At 34.1% G+C, this 22,276-nt stretch overlaps 2 protein-coding genes across 8 annotated transcripts; both read left to right on the top strand.

The window, feature by feature from the left end:
- Nucleotides 1-9,059: 9,059 nt before the first annotated feature.
- LOC145070470 (putative RNA-dependent RNA polymerase 1) lies at nt 9,060-13,957 on the top strand. The gene is made up of 4 exons (XM_079017408.1): nt 9,060-10,227; nt 10,728-12,580; nt 12,659-12,809; nt 12,913-13,957. The coding sequence occupies exons 1-4, from the start codon at nt 9,712-9,714 to the stop codon at nt 13,750-13,752; spliced, it is 3,360 nt and encodes a 1,119-aa protein (XP_078873534.1). The 5' UTR covers nt 9,060-9,711; the 3' UTR covers nt 13,753-13,957.
- Nucleotides 13,958-16,240: 2,283 nt separating this feature from the next.
- On the top strand, nt 16,241-21,613 carry LOC145065688 (pentatricopeptide repeat-containing protein At2g22410, mitochondrial-like). 7 transcript variants are annotated; one of them, XM_079012737.1, is made up of 5 exons: nt 16,241-16,470; nt 17,082-20,323; nt 20,461-20,666; nt 20,997-21,233; nt 21,307-21,613. In XM_079012737.1, the coding sequence occupies exon 2, from the start codon at nt 18,902-18,904 to the stop codon at nt 20,309-20,311; it is 1,410 nt and encodes a 469-aa protein (XP_078868863.1). In that variant the 5' UTR covers nt 16,241-16,470; nt 17,082-18,901; the 3' UTR covers nt 20,312-20,323; nt 20,461-20,666; nt 20,997-21,233; nt 21,307-21,613. The 7 variants fall into 7 exon arrangements, with proteins under 7 accessions (XP_078868863.1, XP_078868860.1, XP_078868858.1 ...); XM_079012734.1 differs by having other exon boundaries at nt 20,883-21,233; XM_079012732.1 differs by having other exon boundaries at nt 20,807-21,233.
- The last annotated feature ends 663 nt before the right edge of the window (nt 21,614-22,276 follow it).

Raw genomic sequence — 22,276 nt, 5'->3', positions numbered from 1 at the left:
GTGGTGGCTTTATGGTGGTGCCACGTGTCAAATTCTGGGTGGTGCCACGTCACCCCTATCGCGTATTAGCCTTCGAACTTAGAAAAATCATAACTCTCGCATATGAGCTCCGTTTTTGACGTTCTTTATATCCACGCGTAGGTAAAATCAAGATCTACAACTTTCGTTTAGACTCCGTCGGCTAAATCTTGACCGATCTCAAATTTAACAGTAGGAGGCGTTTAGACTGTTAAATGACCGCGAAGAATTCGTAACTCCTTCATACGAACTCCGTTTTCGTCCATATTTTTACCGTTGAGTTCCTATTAATGAGACCTTCAACTCTCATTTAGGTCGTGTAAGCCAAAAACCGCTCGAACTAAAATTCGAGTTTCGGGTCGTGCACTGCTAAGCCGAATCTTAGAAAAATCATAACTTCCTCATACGAAGTCAGATTTGGGCGTTCTTTTTATTGACGCTCTTATCTTAACATAATCTACAACTTTTGTTTAGATTGATAAGGCTAAATCTTGCTCTATCGTAAATTCACTATTTACGCTTCCCGGTGCCGTGCCGGTTTTGCCGTAAAACTTCGACAGGTCATAACTTCTTCGTTATGACTCGGATTTCGGCATTCTTTATATCTTCGGAATCCTTGTTTCGACCACTACAACTTTATCCAATGGTATCAAGTTTATTTTAAACTTAAATTTCGACGCTTATTTTTATTCTTAATTAATCAAACCACATAATTAAGCAATTAAGCACAAAACACATAATACTCAAATAATACATTATTATTATTTCAAATTGGGTTACACAGGTTAACCTAGACTATTACATTGCTAAAAATGGCAAGCCCGAAAACACAGGCTTTACATAATGGTTGTCAAGAAATGTTCCTTGACAAGAGAATCTTATAAATCTTTTAGTTATTACTAGCACACGATATGAGGTTTGCAACCTATCATGATTAACATATTTTTATTTATGGGCCTATTCCAGTTAAGTTAGATATGCATGTGAGTTCTATGAGTTCTCATTTGATTTTATAAGGCAATGTACCTTGATCAATGGAAAGTACATTAATTTGTATAGGTGACCTGCTCAACAACCTGGAAGCAATGGTAGGCCCTTGTGCTACCAGATGGCAAGAAATTAAGATTAAAAAAGTTCAATCCATATGAGTTTGAATTTGTCATAGACCTTGTCGTGAGATAGTGGTTGGAAATGACAGATTTATATGGATGGAAACACATACACTATAAAATCTAAGTGTAAATATGTTTCTATCTACTTCATGAAAATGATTGTGAGGAAATGCTTTCACTAAGTAGGTTTTAAAGGATTAGGGTTAGCAGTTGTGATAATTACGTTCTCAAATACGAGTATGATTACGACATCCCTTTTCATAGTTCAAATTGTGAGAAAATGACAATAGTTTGAACATTCAGTACTTATTGCTATAAGTTTCTGAAAAGACTTATTGAAGCACCACGTATCAGAAATATGAACTTTGGTATGAAAGTCAGTTAGTCCAGCTGATTTATGGGTACATGTCAAGGCTAGTGGGAGCATAAGGGTTGTGTTAAAGTAATCAAAATTGTTATGCTAGAAAGAGTATAATTGTTAGGCTAGTTGGAGCACAACTATTATACTAAGTATTGCAAGGTTGTAATACTATTTATAGGAAACAAAGGTTACAAGTTTGCAAAGTTGTAAGTTAAATATTGTTTCAATATAGAAAGTTATAGGGAGAAGATACTTATACTTCATTTCCAATCTAAAAGCTTATATTAAAATTTTAATTGAACTTAGTCATGGACATATATGAATGTTGTGTGGAAATGATTCAACATATGAAAATTCTATATATGGAAATATTGTAGTAGGATACTGATAAGGTATAATGTCTTTATGTATCGAATCCCATATACTTAGTATATAGGATTGATTGTGTATGCTACAATATTAATTTGTTCTAATTTTCCAAATGCCCAGGACATTGAGAGGGAAAAGGGACTAGAACGAGATACGACTAAAATGGTAAGCAATTTTCGAGGACAATCTAAGGTTTACCAAAGATTGGTTGCTTATGGACAATTGGAAGTATAATATGATTTTGGAAGGACCATATTGACATGTTCTGAGAAGAGGTAACTCTTATTCAGAAGTGATAGTCATGTAGGAATATGGAAATGTTTCCATAAGTGGATGTTAATCATAAAATCTGTATAAGATTAGAAACCTTAATGCAAGAAGGATGTTCAAAGGAATATATTTTGAATATGAGACTTCGTTTCTATGGAATTGTTCTCCATTGTAATGCTTTGTAATATATTTTTGCCAAGTCTTTGTGACTTTTGTGCATAGTCATTACAAAAGGATCATTGCATATAAGTTTAGAATCTAACAGATCATAGTAAATGGCAAGAACTTAATATTCTTACATTTACGATAAGGATTTGGAATTGTGAAATGAGCATCATTGGAAATGTGTTCAATCGATATATTTCACAAAGAAATATCATAGATAAACATAGTGTGCATGCTAAGAGCATGTGATAACTATTATTTTAATTCAAATATTTAGTTGATTAGTCGAAACAGTATACAATGAATAAAGTCAAATTAATATGGTGAATAAATAATAAGTGTTTTATGTATACTAAAAAGTTTTGAGAGCATAGTTAATCAGATTATTCTTGTGTTCCACTTCGCATGTTTTACTTCATGAACAACTAAGTTATTCAAACATCCACAGTCAATCATACTTTGGAAGTAAGTATTGAGGTAAGACTGTCATGAATCCGACTGTAGATAGTCTAAGTGCTTAGACATAGCACAAGTTTGTTGCAGTATTCATGAGTAGTCTTGAAATAGGATTTGATTATTGGATTAAACCCACACTCATCTGAACCACTTCATGGATTTTATAATGAGTGATTGTGAGACGATAATATCATATATTCCTAAAACCAAGACATATGAGTTGTAATTTACAAGTTGGTTGCACATTGATGATATGTAAACGCATCAGTAACTTGGTGTTATAAAACGTATTGTTGTGTGTGATTTTATGAGTAAATTGAGCAGGGATATGAGCTGAATCCTTTCCCTTTTCCCTAAGAGGGATAAAATCAATAAATGTGGGCCCCTCGATGATTTAGGTGTTGTTTGTTTTTTCGAAGCAAAAATTCAAAAAGTCTGCGGACCATCTCTGCAAACCTCTGCAGCAGAAGAGGTGGACCAAACGGCTGCAAATTGTAATAAGAAGCGTGTTTGTTTTTATTAACATCTGCAGACATTAAAAAATTAAAATAAACTAATTTAATAAACCGAAAATTGTTTTTAAACACAAAAAATTTAATAATTGTAGTCTTAAAACATTGAAATAATAAAATATAATATGTTATATGTTTTATTACAATCTGTTTTTCCATTTTATTTTTTATATCATCATTAAAACAAAATAATAGACACTTATTTAAAAAGAAAATAAAAAATGAAATTCTAGACACTTATTTAAAAAACAACATTAAAATTAATTAACTTATGTAAATTAAATGGGAGAAAAGAATTAAAGGGATATAAATTTAATGTATTAAATGTTAAAGGGATGAAAATAGAATTTAATATATAAGTAAAGGACCATAAATGTAAATTTAAATATACTTCATGGAGGACCATTACAAAATGTAATATTAAACACGTTCAATTTTTGGAAGAAAAAAAAAGCACCGATGGTTTTTTGGGGTTGGATTTTTTTAGTTTAGGTTTGAAGGGGTGGGAAGAGGTGTAACAAGTGCTTCCCCAAGAAGCACACGGGCAGAGGTTTTAAGCCCCGAAGACTTCCGAAAAACAAACTACTGCGGGACAAAAAGTGTTACGCGTGTGCTGCGCCGCGCAACAATAAGAGTTTTGAAGAGGTTTTTTAAGAAAAACAAACAGCACCTTAGTGATGACACGCTAAGCGCTTGGCCAAGCTTAGACTAAGTTGATGTATTCAATTGTAGTCTAAAGTCAGTCGTCATAAATTGGAAATCGGGAAACAACACATGGACAAAGAGAATGATTATAAATCCATGTCTCAGTCCATACAATATCTTGTAGACTGGAGGAATATTTTATCCCTTATCTAAAGGACGCATTACTGATAAGATCAGAGTTCAATAGCGGCTTTTGAAAGCTACGATTGCTATTCAGATTCTGAAGTCGTACTTGCAATAATAGTTATTAGACTTATCTAAGTGGGAGACTGTTGAGTTAGGTGTCTAATACCATAACTATAATTGTTATGTACTAGACATGATTATGAGCAAGGTCCTTTTGGGTTGCCTTCACTCATTCAACTTGATAGGATGACAAGTGGAGAGAAAGAGTATGATTTATTATATGAATAATAAGTTGGTACTCAGAATGGTTTTATTAATATATTACAAGATTAATATATTATTTGGAAATTATATTATTAATTGGTGATTAATCAGAAATTAATTTAATATTAATTTTGGGATTAATGGAACTGATTAATAATGGAAGGACTGATTATGAAAAGTAGTAATAGTTGTAGTTTGGGCTAATGGTGTTGGGTTTTAAGCACTATAACACTCCTATGGTGCACATGCAACCCTAGATGCTTTGGATCTAAGTTTTCTCTAATTATGCATGCATTTTCAAATTTCCAAAGCATATAACTTAACTAGCATACATTTTAAAGTAACAACTAGTTTGATAACTTACCTCTTGTGTGTTCCTTGACATTTGGAAGCTTAGAGCCACAAGTGTTGTGCCTCTAATATGTTACAAACACCGATATGCAATGGAGGCTTAAGAGAATTACACTTGCAGCTTCAAAAATCGGTTCTATCTCTTGTGTATGTAGGTGCAACCGATTTTGACACCAAGGGGGGGGGGGGGTTATAGTGTTAGCAAACACTAGGGTTTCATCCATGTAACCCTAATGTGCCATGTCTTTTCATCTCCCTTAGGCTCCATGATTAAAGCTCCATGGACTATCCATGAACCATTTAGCCCACCCTAATGGATCTTTGGCCCACACTATAATAATGGATGATTTACATAATCAACCCCTTAGATTTAATTAGTCACTTATGATCACAAAATTAATTCCAAATGTAGGGCGGGGACCCAATACGTGGTTCATGTATGTGTGGTATGTGGTATCCTGGGGAACTCATTAAACTTTGTGCTTACGATTTTCAAATATTTTTCAGGTCCCTTGGTTTTCAATTGGAAGAGCTCGGGTTGACCGCATGACAGACACACCTTATGTTCCACATTTGACTTGTTCCAGGATTTACTCTGATTGTAATGTATCAGTTTTTAAAACGTGTAATTGATGATTCTTCTTCTATAAATAAAACGAAATTTAATGTCATCATTTTTGGGACGTTATATGGAAGAATATGATTGGGTGGTAAAAAGGTGACATGGATTAATTGGGTAAAAATGAATCTTGGTAGGCAGGAAAAAGTACAAGATAATGTCATAAAGGTGAATTGATGTTGAGCCAATTTGGTGCCGACACGTAGCATCCTTATTCGTATAGGACGAATAGATATTCATATAAAGGTTCAGATGTTACAAAACATGAGGTTCAATTTAGATTAAGCAAAAGTGTTATGAAAGAAATTTTTCTGGAATCATCGAATTGTCTAAGAAAATTTTCTTCGTGATCGAAAAAAGTTGCACATATTTCAAGATATTCTCAAAAAAACTGTATGGTGTCTAAACAACTCCGCAAGGCTATTCATATAGACCAGAGAAGCTCGATGGGCTTATTTGTATACCTTGCAATGACCATGAATCTCAATGAGGCTATTTTAATTTCTCGGCAACAACAATTTTCCTCGACAACATTATTCGTATAGATGACAACGACCAGGTCTTGCTCATTGCTCATTGCTCAATGAGTTTATTCGTTTTCTCGATAGGGACTCGGAAACTTGATGTCGTAGTTCAAACTTTGGCTATTTTGACATTTTAGGTACCTTGCTTGGAAATTTGACAAACGTTTGTCATTTTAGCCATTACACCAAAATATTTCATATTTTGGTCCATCTCTTCAAATATTTTTGCATTTCGAACCTTTGACTTTTTTCTGTTGACCTTTTTAGGGTTACGATGGATCTTCGCTTTTTCTCTTGATTTCGTGAAACCTGATAACGTTTGTTAGGTCATTTTAAAGGTGGTTCGTCTTATTTTAATGATGGTCACATAAAAAAAATATGTCTGTCAGTGGTGTAGTTTAAACTATCATTGTTTTGACATTTTAGGTCCCTTGCTTGGAAATTTGGCAGCTTGTTTTTGTCATTTTTAGCGCTTAGACCAAAATATTTCACATTTTTGTCCATGTCTTCAATCAATTTTGCGTTTTAGGGCATTTAACTTTTTCCAGTTGACTTTGGTTTGACCTTTTTAGGATGACATCGGTCTTTACTTTTCTCTTGATTTCTTGCAACCTGATAATGTTTGTTAGGTCATTTTAAAAATGATTTGTCTTATTTCAATGACAACCACATACAAAGCTATTTTTCAACAATTTCCCGTATGCGATCATTACTGAAATAAGTGAGATCATGTGATGGTTAGAGATTGAGGGTGTTCGGGGTTGCTTTTAAAAATAACTTTTGGGTTTTAACTTTTCCAAAAAGTTAAAAGAATGCCAAAAGGTGTTTGGATAATTCAAAAGATCTTCTGGAAATGACTTTTGGCAGAGAAGAAAATAACGAGTTTCTAAAAGTCATAAACCATACTTTTTGTGACTTTTTGTTTTTTTACCTATAAAAGTTAAACTAAAAGTCATTTTGTCAATCCAAACATTTTTAAAGACCTTCTTTTGCAAAAAGTCATTTTACAAAAAGTCATTTACAAGAAGGACTTTTGATGCTCAAAAGTAATCCCAAACACCCTCTAAAGGAAACTTAAAAAGATTTAGGTTCATTCAAGACGTTAATAAAGCATGTAAGAATGAGTATGATCCAGAAATACATGAACATTTAATAGTAGAGTTTTAGACATGCAAAATACGATACAAGATCACACATAATGTCTAATTAAATGGAGAATCTATGAAATGATAGATCTCAAACATGTAGTTCCTAAAGGCTAAAATCCAATTGATTTATTTGATGAAGTTTTGTCGGGGTGACAGGATGGATTCATTCTTTTTACCAGAACCTTTGAGAATTGGAATCATACCGTTCAAGAACGGGATGGAAAAAAGATGCTTTTCGTTGAAGTGAAAGAAGTAGTTATAACCATATTTTCCCATGTAGGCTACACCACGAACTGGCGAGCAAATAGGGATGTTGATTTGATATTGCTTAAGGTTGGGGACATTGTATGTTGGTTCACCCGGACTACGCTTGAAGATCATCTCGGAAAGCTCGCAGTTGATGGTTCCGTAAGCTCTAAGGGTTTCAGCAGCCCATACTTTTAGTCTCTTGTAAGGAACATCAATGGTGATTAAGACGTGTCTTTTAGATTTTGTCCAACGAATCAACTTCATGAGATCACTTTGGTTTAGCTTCAAAAAGTCTTCCTTCGTGATTACATATTTTTTTTCCATTTAATTGAATAATGTTGTAAGACATATATGGAAACGTATCTTCAAAGGAGAAGGGTTCCACGAATTTGATATCAGAAATGTAGTATCTAGAATATACGTCTTTATGGGAAAGGTTAGTTTGATCTTCATTTTCAAATAAGTCATCTTCATCAGACTCGTTCGAATAAGGACACATTGAAATGGGAAGAATGTGTTGATCTTTGGGAATTATTGAGTGTGGAGGTTGGCATAACACCAATTCATGAGATTCCAATAGAGGAATGGCTGAGTGTTCATCGGGAACACTGTAAATGGAACGACAATGGAGCGATAAAGATCCTTAGGAATTTTGAGGATCGTGATGAGTTAAGGAAGGGAGAGACAATTCTAAGATGATATTCAATAAGATGATAAGCTGAGAGTCTTGTGGTATGAGTTGGGTTTGGTGAGATGAATCTAGATATGAGGTATAAAGATACTCGTGGAAGATCGTCATGATACGTTACGAAGGGAACATATGATGGTCTAAATGCACGGAAAAACAAATTGAATTTAGATTGTGAAGTATCAAACAACTTTTTTAAACTAAAAGTGGGGAGCTCGTCCATCCTATTTCATTATTCTTTTGGTGTAATATACACTTTGTTTTATGACAAGCTCCCCGCTTTTAAAACAATTCAAGATATTTTTTATCATAACTTATGTAACTAGTCTTGCGTTCACCTCAATGGATACACTTCATCTAACAAGGACCCACTTCTTGATGTAATTTATGTTCTATTGGAATACGAGCGTAATGATCTAAACATAAAATAGTGTCTCCAAAGACGCCACTTTAAACAATGGGTGAAATCACCAACTAAAAGTTGGAGGTGTACGGATGTTCTTCAAATTTTTAAATATCATCGTTATCATCTTGTGGGAGTATTCATCGGATAAATGGTTGGTAATGTTTATTTTCATCAAAACATATGAGATTTGTGTGGGGCCCAATCACACCAATGAGAAAAGGGACAATAATTCCTCTTTATTTTTATAAACCTTGCGTATCATGATATAATATATTTTCCGTAAACACATTTATCACTAAACAATATCTAGTAAATACAAATCGAATAAGCTTTAAAATTTTTTATTATATCCCAATTCACAACCTAACGAATTCGATTAATTATTAATAAGTCGAAATAAAATAATGAAAACAGTCAAAAGAGTATACTTAAAAGATAAAGTAATTATACCATCTTTTCTTTTTTCAAGTGACATATATTTTTAACGGAAATATATCTATTAATAAAGTATAGTGAAAGGGACGAATGATATTAACAATTCATGAAACAACATAGTCCTTCTTGTGACCCATAATACACTCACTATATACACTTTAACTTTTTAAACGTCAAATAATGCTCTACTACAGTACGATTTAGCAACAAAACGATAAACCAAAAGGAATCTTCTAGAAAAAGACTTGCAAATTGACTTGCCATTGACGATCAAAGTCCCCTATTATATCCAATCCAATTATACATAAAAACGTCCATGAACAAACCCCAATCCTTACGCAGATCATCGACGTCGTCGTTTCGCTTCGTCATCTTCACTACTTGGTGAATCGCTCTTCCATTGCATACTAACTGCTAAATAGTTTCTGTTACTTAAGCTTTATGATAGCATTATTGGTTTCCTTTCTGTTTCTAACCTAATTGCTACTACATTAAAATGATCGAACCTGGTAAAAAATTTATCAGTTTGTAGACAATTTTGCTTTTTGTTTGATGAAATGAACGGATTTCAGTTAGTAAAATGCGTGATCTATCATCAGAGTCCTGTAAATTTGTTTTTACGTGAAGATATAAATCATATGTTTTATGATTAAAACGTGTGATCTTCATTTATGAAGCCAACCTAGATTCTCAGATTAGGTCAAATGTGTTTCATTTGTACTTTTCTCAGAAACATTTACTTGGATTCTTTGCACGAAATTGGGAAAAAGGTAAAAGAGGGAGGTAACTGGTTTCTATAAACAAGTTATTCCAATAATGTAGTTTCTACCTTTTTTATGCTTAAATTGCTTATCATTACTTCTTTTATTACGATTTCAATGTATTTATGGGTACTGATTACATGTTATAAAACAACATTACAGCTAAAACACCATGAGTAAGACAGTGCAGGTGTATGGATACCCAAATTTAGAATCTGCAGAAGTAATCAAAACATCTCTAGAGAATTACACGGGTCCCGGGACTATTTATGCTTTAGAGGTCAAAAAGTCAAACCGAGGGTCAAGATCATATGCAAAAGTACAATTCAAAACAAGGGAAAGAGTTGAGTACATTATAGACCTTGCAAACAATAAAAGGTTGTGGTTTGGTAGAACTTATTTAAAGGCTTTTATAAATGATCATGAAATTGAACAAAGGCCCAAACAATTTGCATTTGAGATGGAAGGGGCGACTGTTCACTTTGGTTGCCAGGTGTCAAAGGAGACTTTGCATGTGTTAAGTAAAATGAAAAATGTATCAGTGAAATTTGGGTTTGGATTAAGGAGGTTGTACTTTGTTGTTTCATATCCTACTACAAGTTACAAGCTTCAACTCTCTTATGAGAATATTTGGCAAGTTCAGCTTAGACGTTCACGTGGAAATAATGCAAAATTTGTTGTTATTCAGGTTAGTTTGATTGAGTTAATTACAACAATGTACTACTTTACATTTTTCTTACCATTATAGGAAATGTACTTTTTTTTACCCATAATAGCAACCTATTTACACTTTGTTACCGATAATAGCAACTTACTTGTATATCTTTAGTCTTTACCGATTATATTGTAATACCATTTTGTTTTATGGGCTTTTGACATAAAAGTCCTTCAATTTGTCAAAATGTGATGGTTTTGTCCCTGTGATGATTTTAGGTGTGTTAATAACTCAATGTCTTAAGTTTGCCATGTTTTTTTCATTTTTGCCTTTAAGCTTATAAATTTGCAAAAAAAACCCTTACGTTTACAAATCTTTTATGTTTTTATCCTAAGTATGTTTCCTAAATTTGACATGAAAGTAAGTACATTGCTATTATGGATAAAAACTAAAGTATATTGCCCATATTGGTAATGAGAGTAAAGTACATTGCTATTATCTCTTCCTGACTAAATGAATTTGTCTCTTTACAGCTCTATGGTGCTCCTCGAATTTACCAGAAAGTTGAAGACAACATTCATAGCTTTTATAGTGAAGTTCCCGATGATCAATGGGTTAGGGCAACTGATTTTACTCCATCTTCGTCAATCGGACAATCTTCCCATTTATGTTTGGAGCTTCCACTTGGTATTGACCTCCCAAATCTTGCTCGCTACTTCCCATATTATGAAGATAATCATCGCCAATTCCAGTTAGTAACAGGTCAAAGTTTTTCCCGAAACTTAGACCTTGTCCCAATCGTGGGTCCCACTCGTTATCTCCCATACAACATAGTTTTCAAAATCTGCACATTGGTTCAACATGGTTGCATTCCAGGCCCAATGCTCAATGCCACTTTCTACGAGTTGTTAGATCCACAAAGAAGAGACATCGGCTCCATCGAATATGTTCTTGAAAAACTCTTTTATCTCAAAGAATCTTGTTATGATCCCGTGAGGTGGATAACAGAAGAATACAAAAACAACAACAGGCTGCGATCACCTGCTATCTCGTTAGATTCCGGTCTTGTGTACGTCAGAAGGGTTCAAATCACACCGTCAAAAGTCTACTTTTGTGGGCCCGAAGTCAACGTGTCGAATCGAGTTCTACGCCATTATGCAGACTACATCGATAATTTTATTCGCGTATCGTTTCTTGATGAAGAATTGGAGAAACTTTATTCAACAGATTTGTCTCCACGCGCGAATAACTTAACTGGGGTAAACAAAACCGCAATTTACACGAGGATTTTATCGGTTCTGAAAAATGGAATTGTTATCGGAAACAAAAAGTTCGAATTTCTCGCTTTTTCTTCGAGTCAGTTGCGTGACAATTCTGCATGGATGTTTGCTTCAACCGGGAGAATTAACGCTGCTGATATACGCGAATGGATGGGTGATTTCAGCAGTATTAAAAATGTTGCGAAATATGCTGCAAGACTCGGTCAGTCTTTCGGTTCTTCAAAGGAAAGTTTAAGTGTAGCACATCATGAAGTTGCAAAAATTGCTGACGTGGAAGTGATAAGAAATGGTGTGAAGTATATTTTTTCTGATGGAATTGGGAAAATATCCGCTGAGTTTGCTATAAGAGTTTCGAAAAAATGCGGTTATGATTTTATTCCATCTGCTTTTCAAATTCGATACGGTGGGTATAAAGGTGTTGTGGCTGTGGACCCCACTTCAACAATGAAACTCTCCTTGAGAAACAGTATGTGTAAATTTGAATCCGACAATACGAAATTAGATGTTCTTGCAATAAGCAAGTATCAACCGTGCTACATGAATCGCCAGCTCATCACACTTCTTTCTACTCTCGGTGTCAAAGACCATGTTTTTAAGAAAAAGCAAAAAGAAGTTGTGGATTTGCTAGATGCTGTGTTAAGGGAGCCAATGAAGGCACAAGAAGCTTTGGAGCTGATGTCACCTGGTGAAAACACAAACATTATGAAGGAAATGCTTTCGTGTGGCTACAAGCCTAATGCTGAACCGTTTCTCTCAATGATGCTGCAAGTTTTTCGTGCGACAAAGCTGTTGGAATTGCGTACAAAAACGCGTATTTTTGTTTCCAAAGGAAGGGCAATGATGGGGTGTTTGGATGAGACTCGAACACTTGAATATGGTGAAGTTTTTGTTCACTTTTCTGGAGCAGGAAGAAGGCCATTGAATGATAATGGTAGTAGTAGTAGTAGTGGTGTTGGTGGTTACAAGAGTAAAATTGTTGTTGGAAAAGTCGTAGTTGCTAAAAACCCGTGTTTGCATCCCGGTGATGTTCGGGTTTTGAAAGCTGTTAATGTTCCAAGCTTACATCACATGGTTGACTGTGTTGTTTTTCCTCAAAAAGGACATAGGTAAAATGTATTAAAGTCAAACTTATATTTTATTTTTTGAATTTATGTAATAAAAGTATATCTTTTGATGTTTGATAGGCCTCATCCAAATGAATGCTCGGGGAGTGATTTGGATGGAGATATTTACTTTGTATGTTGGGATCCGGATCTAATTCCACCTAAGCAAATTGAACCGATGGATTATACTCCAGCTCCAAGTATGCAACTCGATCATGATGTTACCATTGAGGTACATATACTTTTAACACTCCCTACTCTTTCTTATTCTACAAATAGAAACAAAGTGTTTACATTAATTACTTAACAATCTTGTTTTTATTTATCAATTTCAGGAAGTCGAGGAGTATTTCACAAACTACATAGTCAACGACAGTCTAGGAATCATAGCAAACGCCCACACAGTCTTTGCAGACAGAGAACTCGAAAAGGCAATGGCCCCACCATGCATAGAGCTCGCAAAGCTTTTCTCAATTGCTGTAGATTTTCCAAAAACCGGTGTCCCCGCAGAAATCCCCGCAAATCTTCGTGCCAAAGAGTACCCTGATTTCATGGAAAAATCCGATAAAACAACGTACGAATCACATAACGTGATTGGGAAACTCTTTCGTGAGGTCAAAGATATCGCCCCACAAAACAGCCAGGTCAACCCGTTCACGCGTGACGTGGCGAGACAAACGTACGATGTTGACTTGGAAGTCAGCGGGTTTGAGTACTATGTTGATGAAGCTTTTGATTTTAAAACGGAGTATGATTACAAATTGGGTAATTTGATGGATTATTATGGGATTAAAACCGAGGCTGAATTGTTAAGTGGGAGTATTATGAAAATGTCGAAGTCGTTTGATAGGAGGAATGATGCTGAAGCGGTTGGTTTGGCTGTGAAGTCTTTGAGAAAGGAAGCGAGGAATTGGTTTAGGAAAGGTAGAGGTGATGTGGATGTTGGAGATGATGATGTGTATGCCAAAGCATCTGCATGGTATCATGTGACATATCATCCGGATTATTGGGGTAAGTATAATGAGGATATGAAAACACGTGATCATTTTTTGAGTTTTCCTTGGTGTGTGCATGATAAGCTTATTGAGATTAAAAGAAGCAAGGGGAGGGTTAGCAGAAATATTGATTCCGATTGGCTTCAACAGCAGTTTAGCAATGCTTTAAATCTGATATGATTGACGTTGTGTGGAGTCGTACCATGATGGATTTGTTTTTTTTGGTTGGATAACAATGGTTGTCTGGTATTTGTTTCTTGTTGGATTGAGTTTGAGTTGATGTAAATATTGTGGTTTTTGGTTATTGTGTATTTCTTGTAGGGTTTGATGTAAATATTGTCACTGTTGATTTATTTTTGAGATATGTAAGTAGTATCTTAATCTACTATACATGCGTACACATAGATTATATGGAGTTGAACAAGAGGTGATAAAAAAAAGTAATCGGTTTCTACTGATGCTTACTTAGCTCCTTGTAGGATTGATGAAAAGCGTATGAAGTGAAATTTAGCATCACGACTATAATTTTGGACTTTAGTGACTTTATTAGTGATTTAGTTCTTAGGTATATTAGGTGGAATGTGTAGCTTTATTTGAAGTATAAGTGTTTGACAAAAGAAATATAAAGCTTAGGAAGATTTGGAATCCAGTTCCCCGCATTTCCATGTTCAAGTTTACTTTTCCATATTTGGTTCATTTTTTAAAATGAATTGGATCCTAAATGATTTTGACTTTTCATTAAACAAGGGAAACAAAATTCCATCAACAAGAGGAGGGAATTAAAATTCAATTCAAAAATGAATGTTGATGATATGGTCGCATTTTTTATTTTTATTATTACACATCAAAAAAATACTATTTAAAATCAACCGGCTCTTGTTTTTTTTACTTTCTCTGACGACTATGTCACCTGTTGACATCATCCCAAGATTGTTCCGATGAAATCTTCAAAGGTGAGACTCTCTCTCTCTCTCTCTCTCTTATTGTTGCCCTTGCTTGCTGTGTGTTCAATATTTAAAATGCTATTATCATACTTGTAAAACGGTTGCTTGCTTTGTTCTATTGTAAAACCTTTTCTTCATGTGTAAAACAATTATCGGACTTACAAAATAGTTCTATGGAAATTGGATTTGTTATGTTCTATTGAAAATCAAACTTTGGTGTTCTTTTTCAATTTATGCTAAATTTAAACTACACTCAATCTCTAAATGACACCTTACATATCATAATATCCACCACTTTTTTATTTTTTACACTCTCAATTTGATATGAATTTGTATGTACATGAAAATGTACCGACTTGGTTTAAAAACACATAATCGTAGATAAATGAAAACTTCATTGATTTTGACATGGAAATGATATGATCATAAACAACTAGGTTATAACCCGTGGACACTACGGATAAAAAATTTAAAAATAATTTTAATTAAATTATAGCTTAATTATTAATATAATAACATGTGTCTGTATCATATGGTTTTGGGTTGTATTTTTACTTTTGTACATTAAATTGAAAAAGACAAATTTGTCCTTATAATAAAAATGAAAAAAGAACATGCAATTAAAATAAAATTTGTATATTGTTGTGAAACAAAGAAAGCTGAAGTCGATTTTATGTTAAATGTTGTTAGCAATTTTATTTTGTGAAACAAAGACCATATAAGCATGTAGGGGTGTCAAAAAAACCCGAACCCGATTAACCCGACCCGACCCTAACCCGAATAAGGTAATTAGGGTCGGGTTCAATAGGGTTAGAATTCCAAATCGGGTTATTCGGGTTAACCCGACAAACCCGATTTGTAGTTAGGGTCGGGTTTAGGGTTGATTTTTACAAAAAAATCGGGTTTCGGGTCAACCCGAATAACCCGACAAACCCGATTTGTAGTTAGGGTCGGGTTTAGGGTTGATTTTTACAAAAAAATCGGGTTTCGGGTCAACCCGAATAACCCGGTTAGGAATTCACAACCTTTACATATTTCACTGTTCTTTACTTGAACTATACAAAAAGACTACAAATCCTTTGAAAATGTAAATTTTTGTGACTCTAGAAGCATACGAGGGTCAAGTAACTCCCATTTGTGAAGTTGAAGTCCAAAAAGATATAAAACCTCCGCATCTCAAAATTACTAGAGCGGCTGAGAAAGTAAATATTTTATTTTGATAGTTATTTCTACTTTAAACTAACTATAAACATGAATAAACTACCAGGTGTTGATCGCTAACTAGAGATTGAAAGTTCATCTATTTAATATTTATAATGGAAAAACTCTTTTAGCTATTGTGGTATGCATGTTTTCTCGTATGTTGTAATAACCATGAGGTCCATGATCTTTTATTTTTAATTTGTTTCAATTTGTATGCATTCTTGATGTTAAGAAAAGAGTAAAAAAATGGTTTGGATTTATATTAGATTGTACTCTTGAAAAAATCATATATATTATGTTTAAATTAAGTGTTTAGTGTATTAACCCGAATAACCCGACCCTATTAACCCGAACCCGACCAACCCATACCTTAATAGGGTCGGGTACCGGGTTAAATTATTTTTTGTGAAAACCCGACTAACCCGACCCGTTTAACCCGAAACCCGATCGGGTTGACCCGATTAACAGCCCTATAAGCATGTGGGAGTGCGGGTTATTTTAAAAGGACCGTATATGTAATGTTTTTTAAACGAGGGATAAGTAGTTGATAAGAGAATAAAATTGAGTTTAATTTCTACCAAAATGAGAAACGTTTCGGATCTACCAAATTGTGTTAGTGTATCTGTGTGGGAATCTTCTCAGAAATTAGTACATGCAATCGATTGGAGTAGAGGAAACAGGAATGAAGAACACAAGGACTCTGTAGTATCGATATAGCAGCAAGGCAGTAAAGGAAACGACTTGGTAGAAGGTTAGGGTTTTGGAATTGTTTAATCGTTGCTTTTTATTTTATAATGTTAAATGTTAATGATATTTTTGAACATTAGGTTTTGGATCTCTTAGGAGGAGGGAAAGAGAAACGAATTTAATTTTTCTCAATTTGAATGTTTTGATTGATTTTTAATGATATATTGAATTAGGCCTTTTATAATGAAATGGAAGAGTATTCTTCGGATATTACAGAATTAGGAATAAACGAACTCCTATTGCATTAATCACTGATAAGACTTGTTAAAATTGGATTTAAATGGCTAATCTCCATGAAGTCAAAAACTCAAAATCACTTTTCCAGCCGAGTGACTCAAGAAGAAAAAGTAAACTAAAACTGGTTGAACCCTTTTCGAAGCATTCTCTTACAACTTCTGCATATAAAAAGTTGATAGCCTTAGATGTTAAAGCATATCCATACATATCTATTAAAAATTAAAATGCAACACATCTTTCCTTTTCATTTGTTTATCATATAATCAATTCTTTAATATTACGTAAACTTTACAAATCATTCTGTATCAACAATTTCCCTATCACTCAAAAACATATAGTACAGTTCAAAGACTGATCATCATCTTTCTTCATATCCAGATCAACATTTAGAAGAATAATCAGAAACCAATCAATGGTAAAATGGGAATGCCAACAATAAAATCATAGCAATGTACTTTCTAAAGAGTATCATCAAAACCATGAAATCCCAAAAAAAATCCATCCAAAGGTAAGATGTTATAATTGACATAAAGCTATATCTTTTTTCAAAAAAAAAAAAATTTATATTATACATAATAAATATTTATAAAAGGACATTGTTTTTCATTTTATATTATAAAAAGGCATAGTTGTCATTTTCTACTATAAAAAGGCAGAATTGTTATTTGCTACCTAAATGATAAGTTTAATGTATATTTGATAGTAAAAAACATAATTAAAAAATATAGCTGACAAAATGATAGTTTTTCTATTGAAATGACATATTTGTCATTTTTATAATATAAAAGGGCATACTCGTCATTTTCTAATATAAAAGGGCAGAGTTGTCATTTTTCTAATATTAAAGGGTAGAATTATCATTTTCATAGCTTGAATTTATATTTGACAGTAAAAAACATAATTAAAAAACAATATAGCCGATGGAAAATTAACAATGGCTATTTTTCTATTAAAAGGGCATATTTGTCATTTTTATAATATAAAATGTCATAGTTGTCATAAAAGGGCAGAGTTGTTATTTTTTAATATAAAAGGACAGAATTGTAGAGATTGTTATGCTTTAGGATTCCCCATCTATTTCAACCGCTATAAATACACGAAATAGCTATGTACTTTTTATGTATGAATTGTATAGACTGTTATGTTTCAGGATGCCCTATCTATTTCAAACACTCTGTATGGATTTGTAATAATTTGTTTAAAGAGCCGTTGGAAAAGAAATTATTAAACATAAAGAACAACATTATTATACATGAAAAAGCTAATAATTCTTACTTGTATATCAAAAATCGGATACGTATAATTTCTATCCTGAATTTCAGTATTATCTATAAATCTTCTCATGAAAATCACACCATCTCCCCCTCTTTCGCCATTATAGTTGCCGTTAAAGTCGTCAATCCCAATGGTTGGAAGTTTTGAAAGAGGAGATGGTTGGACAGTTTAATATTGTTTATTGTGATATTATATGACAGTTTTTAAGTCATACACATAAATAAGTTAATGCTACCAGTGAGTGGACGTCAAAAAACATTTGGATATTGGTAAGTTTGTTTGACTCCTCTTATCATTATTCATGATGTTCATAAGAATATGTAAGGAAAAAAATGGTAAATCTTTTTTTTTTTTTTTTTTTTTTTTTTCTTTTCATGATGTTCATAATAATACGCAAGGACAAAAATGGTAAATATTTTTTCTTCTCTCATGTTAATGTATGATGCAGTCACAAAAAGAAACCAAAAACAAAACAAAGGTGAGTGGTTGTGATAGATGGGTGTGTAGATTGTAATTGGTAGCATTTAAGTGGGAGTATATGACTTTCTCATACTGCATCATTTTAGATGGATCAAATGAATCAGAGACTACAAATAAAAAATGAAATAGTTGTACCTCTAATACCATAAGTAACTAAAATCCATTGTTAAACATAAGTAATTGATGATTTACTAGATTTAGACCATAGGATGTTACTTTCAATAATAAATAGAATCTTTTACAAGAAGCATTGATTATTCAAATAGTAGGAACTGTTTGGAGGCCATAGTTGTTACCTACGATCACCGAAACTCATTTCCCTGATATTCACTCTTTCGACCACCAATCTCATTCAAGACTATATCCGCGATGGAAACATAAACGCTGCTCGCAAGCTGTTTGATGAAAATCCCGCATCTTGTAATACTGTCGCTTGGAACTCCATGATCACTGGCCACATCAGACACAACCAGATGCAGTCCGCTCATGACCTGTTCGATAAAATGCCCATGAGAGATGTCGTTTCATGGAATACCATGCTGTCCGGTTTGAACAAGATCAAAGATCCACACAAACTCCACCAACTGTTCTTGCAAATGAACAGAGCTGGGGAAAGGCCCAACCAATTCACATTTTCAACCATAATCAGCGGTTTCTTGAACACGTTTCATGTCTTGGTTCCGCAGCTTCATTCTCTCATTCTTCACTTAGGCCTTCATTCCAATGTCTTCGTGGGGTCAGCATTGATGAGGGGATATACCCATTTAATGGATCGTTCTAGCTTGTGTCGTGTGTTTGATGACATCCATACAAAAGATACCAGTACATGGAACGCATTGCTCGTAGGTTACATGGATTTGGGCTTCATAGCCGAGGCACAGATGACCTTTGACATGATGCCTGAAGTTAACATCATTTCCTGGACCACCTTAGTTGATGGGTACATCAAAAACAGAAATATCAACCAAGCACGCCACATGTTCGACAAAATGCCACAAAAGAACGTCGTCTCCTGGACTGCAATGATCAAAGGGTATGTCCAACAAGAAAACTACACCAATGCCATACAACTATTCATCTCAATGCTAAATTCCAACACGTCTCCCAACCATTTCACCTTTTCAACTCTCCTAGACGCATGTGCAGGTTGCTCCATGTTTCTCCTTGAAAACCAGCTTCACTCATGCATTTTAAAATCCGGATTATGTCAAGAACTCATCCTCTCAACCTCCCTCATCGACATGTACACCAAATGTGGCGACATCAAATCTGCATTCACCATATTCGACTCCATGAAAACCAAGAACACAGTTTCATGGAACTCCATCATTGGAGGCTATGCAAGGCATGGATTGGCACACCAAGCTTTATCCGAATTCAAGAAAATGACTGAAAGTGGTATGAAGCCTGATCATGTGACTTACATCAATGTACTATCGGCTTGTGTGCATGGAGGGCTTGTTGAAGAAGGCGAACACCATTTTCACTCAATGGTGGAAAGATATGGAATTGAAGCAGAGATGAAGCATTATACTTGCATGCTGGATTTATATGGGAAAGCAGGTGAAGTTGATAAGGCAGTGAGATTGGTGAAGGAGATGCCTTTTGAACCTGATGTGGGTGTGTGGGGTGCATTGCTTGCTGGTTGTGGATTGCATTCATGTTATGAGGTTGTAAATGGGCTTGAAAATTTAGGAAGAGACTATTCCAGTATTTATAATATGTTAATAAAAATTCATAGTGAAAAGGGTTCATGGAGTCGTGCGATTGAGATGAGGGACATGGGGATTAAAAGAGGTGTTAAGAAGCAAAAGGCTGGTAGCTGGGTTGAGTTTTCCATTGGTGCCAGCTAAAAAAAAAACATGGTAAGAAATAATTGTATATATTTTCTATCAAAAGGTTTTACTTATAGTAAGTAGCTAGGATTGTTTGTTAAACAAAAACGTTAGGAATATATATCTTGGCTAATAGTTTTTGTTATTTTTTTTTCTTCATGATTCAGCATACAAGAAGCACCATCCTCCGTCATTGGGTGATGATAGCAAAAGATGGGGTTTTGCAAGGGCTATTGGCATCACACAAAATATATACTGTGAAAGACTTCCTACAGCTGTGTTGCAAAAGGGATCGGGATTTTGTTCAATTCTATTTTGGAGGTTGTGGGTGCAACCTTATATCTCCATCAATCAGCTTACTGAATTCCACAAGGTTTGTATTGTATGCCTCAAAATCACTTTGTACACTTTATAATATTTTTCTTTTATAGTAGACCCAAGTCATCTTGTAACATTAATGTGATTTGTTCAAAAAAAATCTTTGGGACTAAAGTGTAACTTTTCCGTAAATAGTGAGACTTTTCTGAAGATTTCCCTTCTTTGACTTAAAAAGCTATTTCCACGTATACCTTTTCTTGTCTGGTGATAGTCATTTATCACAACTGCAAGTAAGGTTTTACAAAGGCAGGACCGGAGGAGGTACATTTCTCTCTCTAGGATTCGCTCCCATCTCTCTTAAACATTTCTCTCCTCCATTCTATAGACAAACCCTAGAGGCCGGCCTTCACCACCAACACCACCGCCTACCACCGCTTCCTAACCTTCATCATTCAGCACCACTGCAACCCTAAACGTCGCTCCCCTCCTTCCGCCTTAAACAACCCACATCTGGGCTCTCTATCTGTTCAAAAACAGACACCGTAACCACCATTGGGAGCTTGCTTTGGAACGAAAACTTGGATCGTGGAAAGGAAAGAAAACCATATCACTTTTTCAACTGGTAAATATGTTTTTCTTCTATTTTCGCTTATCTATTTGCTTAATATACCTGGTTTACGTCTTTCTTATTACAGGATGACAGAAGGAGTTTTGATGGTTTTCAGCAAGGCCGTGGTTAGAGGTCAGGCTACAGATTTTGAAGGTTAGTCCTATGAAAATCGAATTCACAGTGTTTGATCTTAATTTTGATGATGAAAATGAAGGTTTTTATACAAAAGATGGGAGGGAAGTACAAGTTCTTTCTTGATTCACCCAAATTGTTGTTTTTTATGCTACTATCTCTGTTCTGAATACGACCTCTAGTTTAACATCTAATAAGAGGGGTACATGTGTCATTTTTCTATTGTGTATCAACAAAAACTTTTGTTTTCTGAAACAAAACCCTAACTATATGTATTGTCTTATACAAATTACAACATATAAATATTACAAGGGACTATGTCGTCAGTTGCTTGCTTAACGTTATTATTATTATTACTTTTATTTTGTTGCAAGAGTTCAAAATAGAGAAATTCCATCATGAAAAGACATAAGCTTTTTAATATTAGCATTTTCAAAATCCATAAGTTGATACGGATATCTTTTTTCTTCTATTTTAAGTTGATAATTGATTTTTAGTGGGATTTAAATAAGAAACAAGTTGTCCAGATGCTGAATACAGATGTGTTTCAATTAGAATGTATAATATTCTTAGTATTCGTTCCACTTTGAATGAAAATAATTGCAGTTGTTACATTATGAAATAGAACGAAGTATGAGAATTATTTTTGTGTCTTCTAAAATATACTGGTTTTAAGGCCTAAAACAAATAAATTGAACAAACCCCCTAAAATGGTAGGACTGACCCTCTATTTTTCCATTTAGAACAATGTACTTTCACTTAATTTGCATAAAATAGTTAGAATGATAATGACTCATTTTATGGATTTGAAATTGTAAGAAAATCGAAGAGCCTACGATATAAGTACCAACGATCAACATGCATGCTATTATTGTTCGTGAGGCAGTAACTGCTTGATTCTTTTTTTTTTTTTTTTTTTTTTT

This window comes from Lactuca serriola, chromosome 8, assembly GCF_051521515.1.
Source record: "Lactuca serriola cultivar US96UC23 chromosome 8, Lser_US96UC23_V15, whole genome shotgun sequence".
In the NCBI taxonomy this organism is placed as follows: domain Eukaryota; kingdom Viridiplantae; phylum Streptophyta; class Magnoliopsida; order Asterales; family Asteraceae; genus Lactuca; species Lactuca serriola.
The sequence above is the reverse complement of the archived record's forward strand: the minus strand, read 5'-3'. Positions and strand labels throughout refer to the sequence as shown.

What these genes read in the sequence shown, in the direction of transcription:
- LOC145070470 (XM_079017408.1), top strand. Translation starts at nt 9,712, where the DNA reads ATGAGTAAGACAGTGCAGGTGTATGGATACCCAAATTTAGAATCTGCA. An exon ending in CAAAATTTGTTGTTATTCAG is followed by an intron (nt 10,228 to 10,727) that starts GTTAGTTTGATT and finishes GTCTCTTTACAG; the next exon opens with CTCTATGGTGCTCCTCGAAT. An exon ending in ATCATGATGTTACCATTGAG is followed by an intron (nt 12,810 to 12,912) that starts GTACATATACTT and finishes TATCAATTTCAG; the next exon opens with GAAGTCGAGGAGTATTTCAC.
- LOC145065688 (XM_079012737.1), top strand. Translation starts at nt 18,902, where the DNA reads ATGATCACTGGCCACATCAGACACAACCAGATGCAGTCCGCTCATGAC.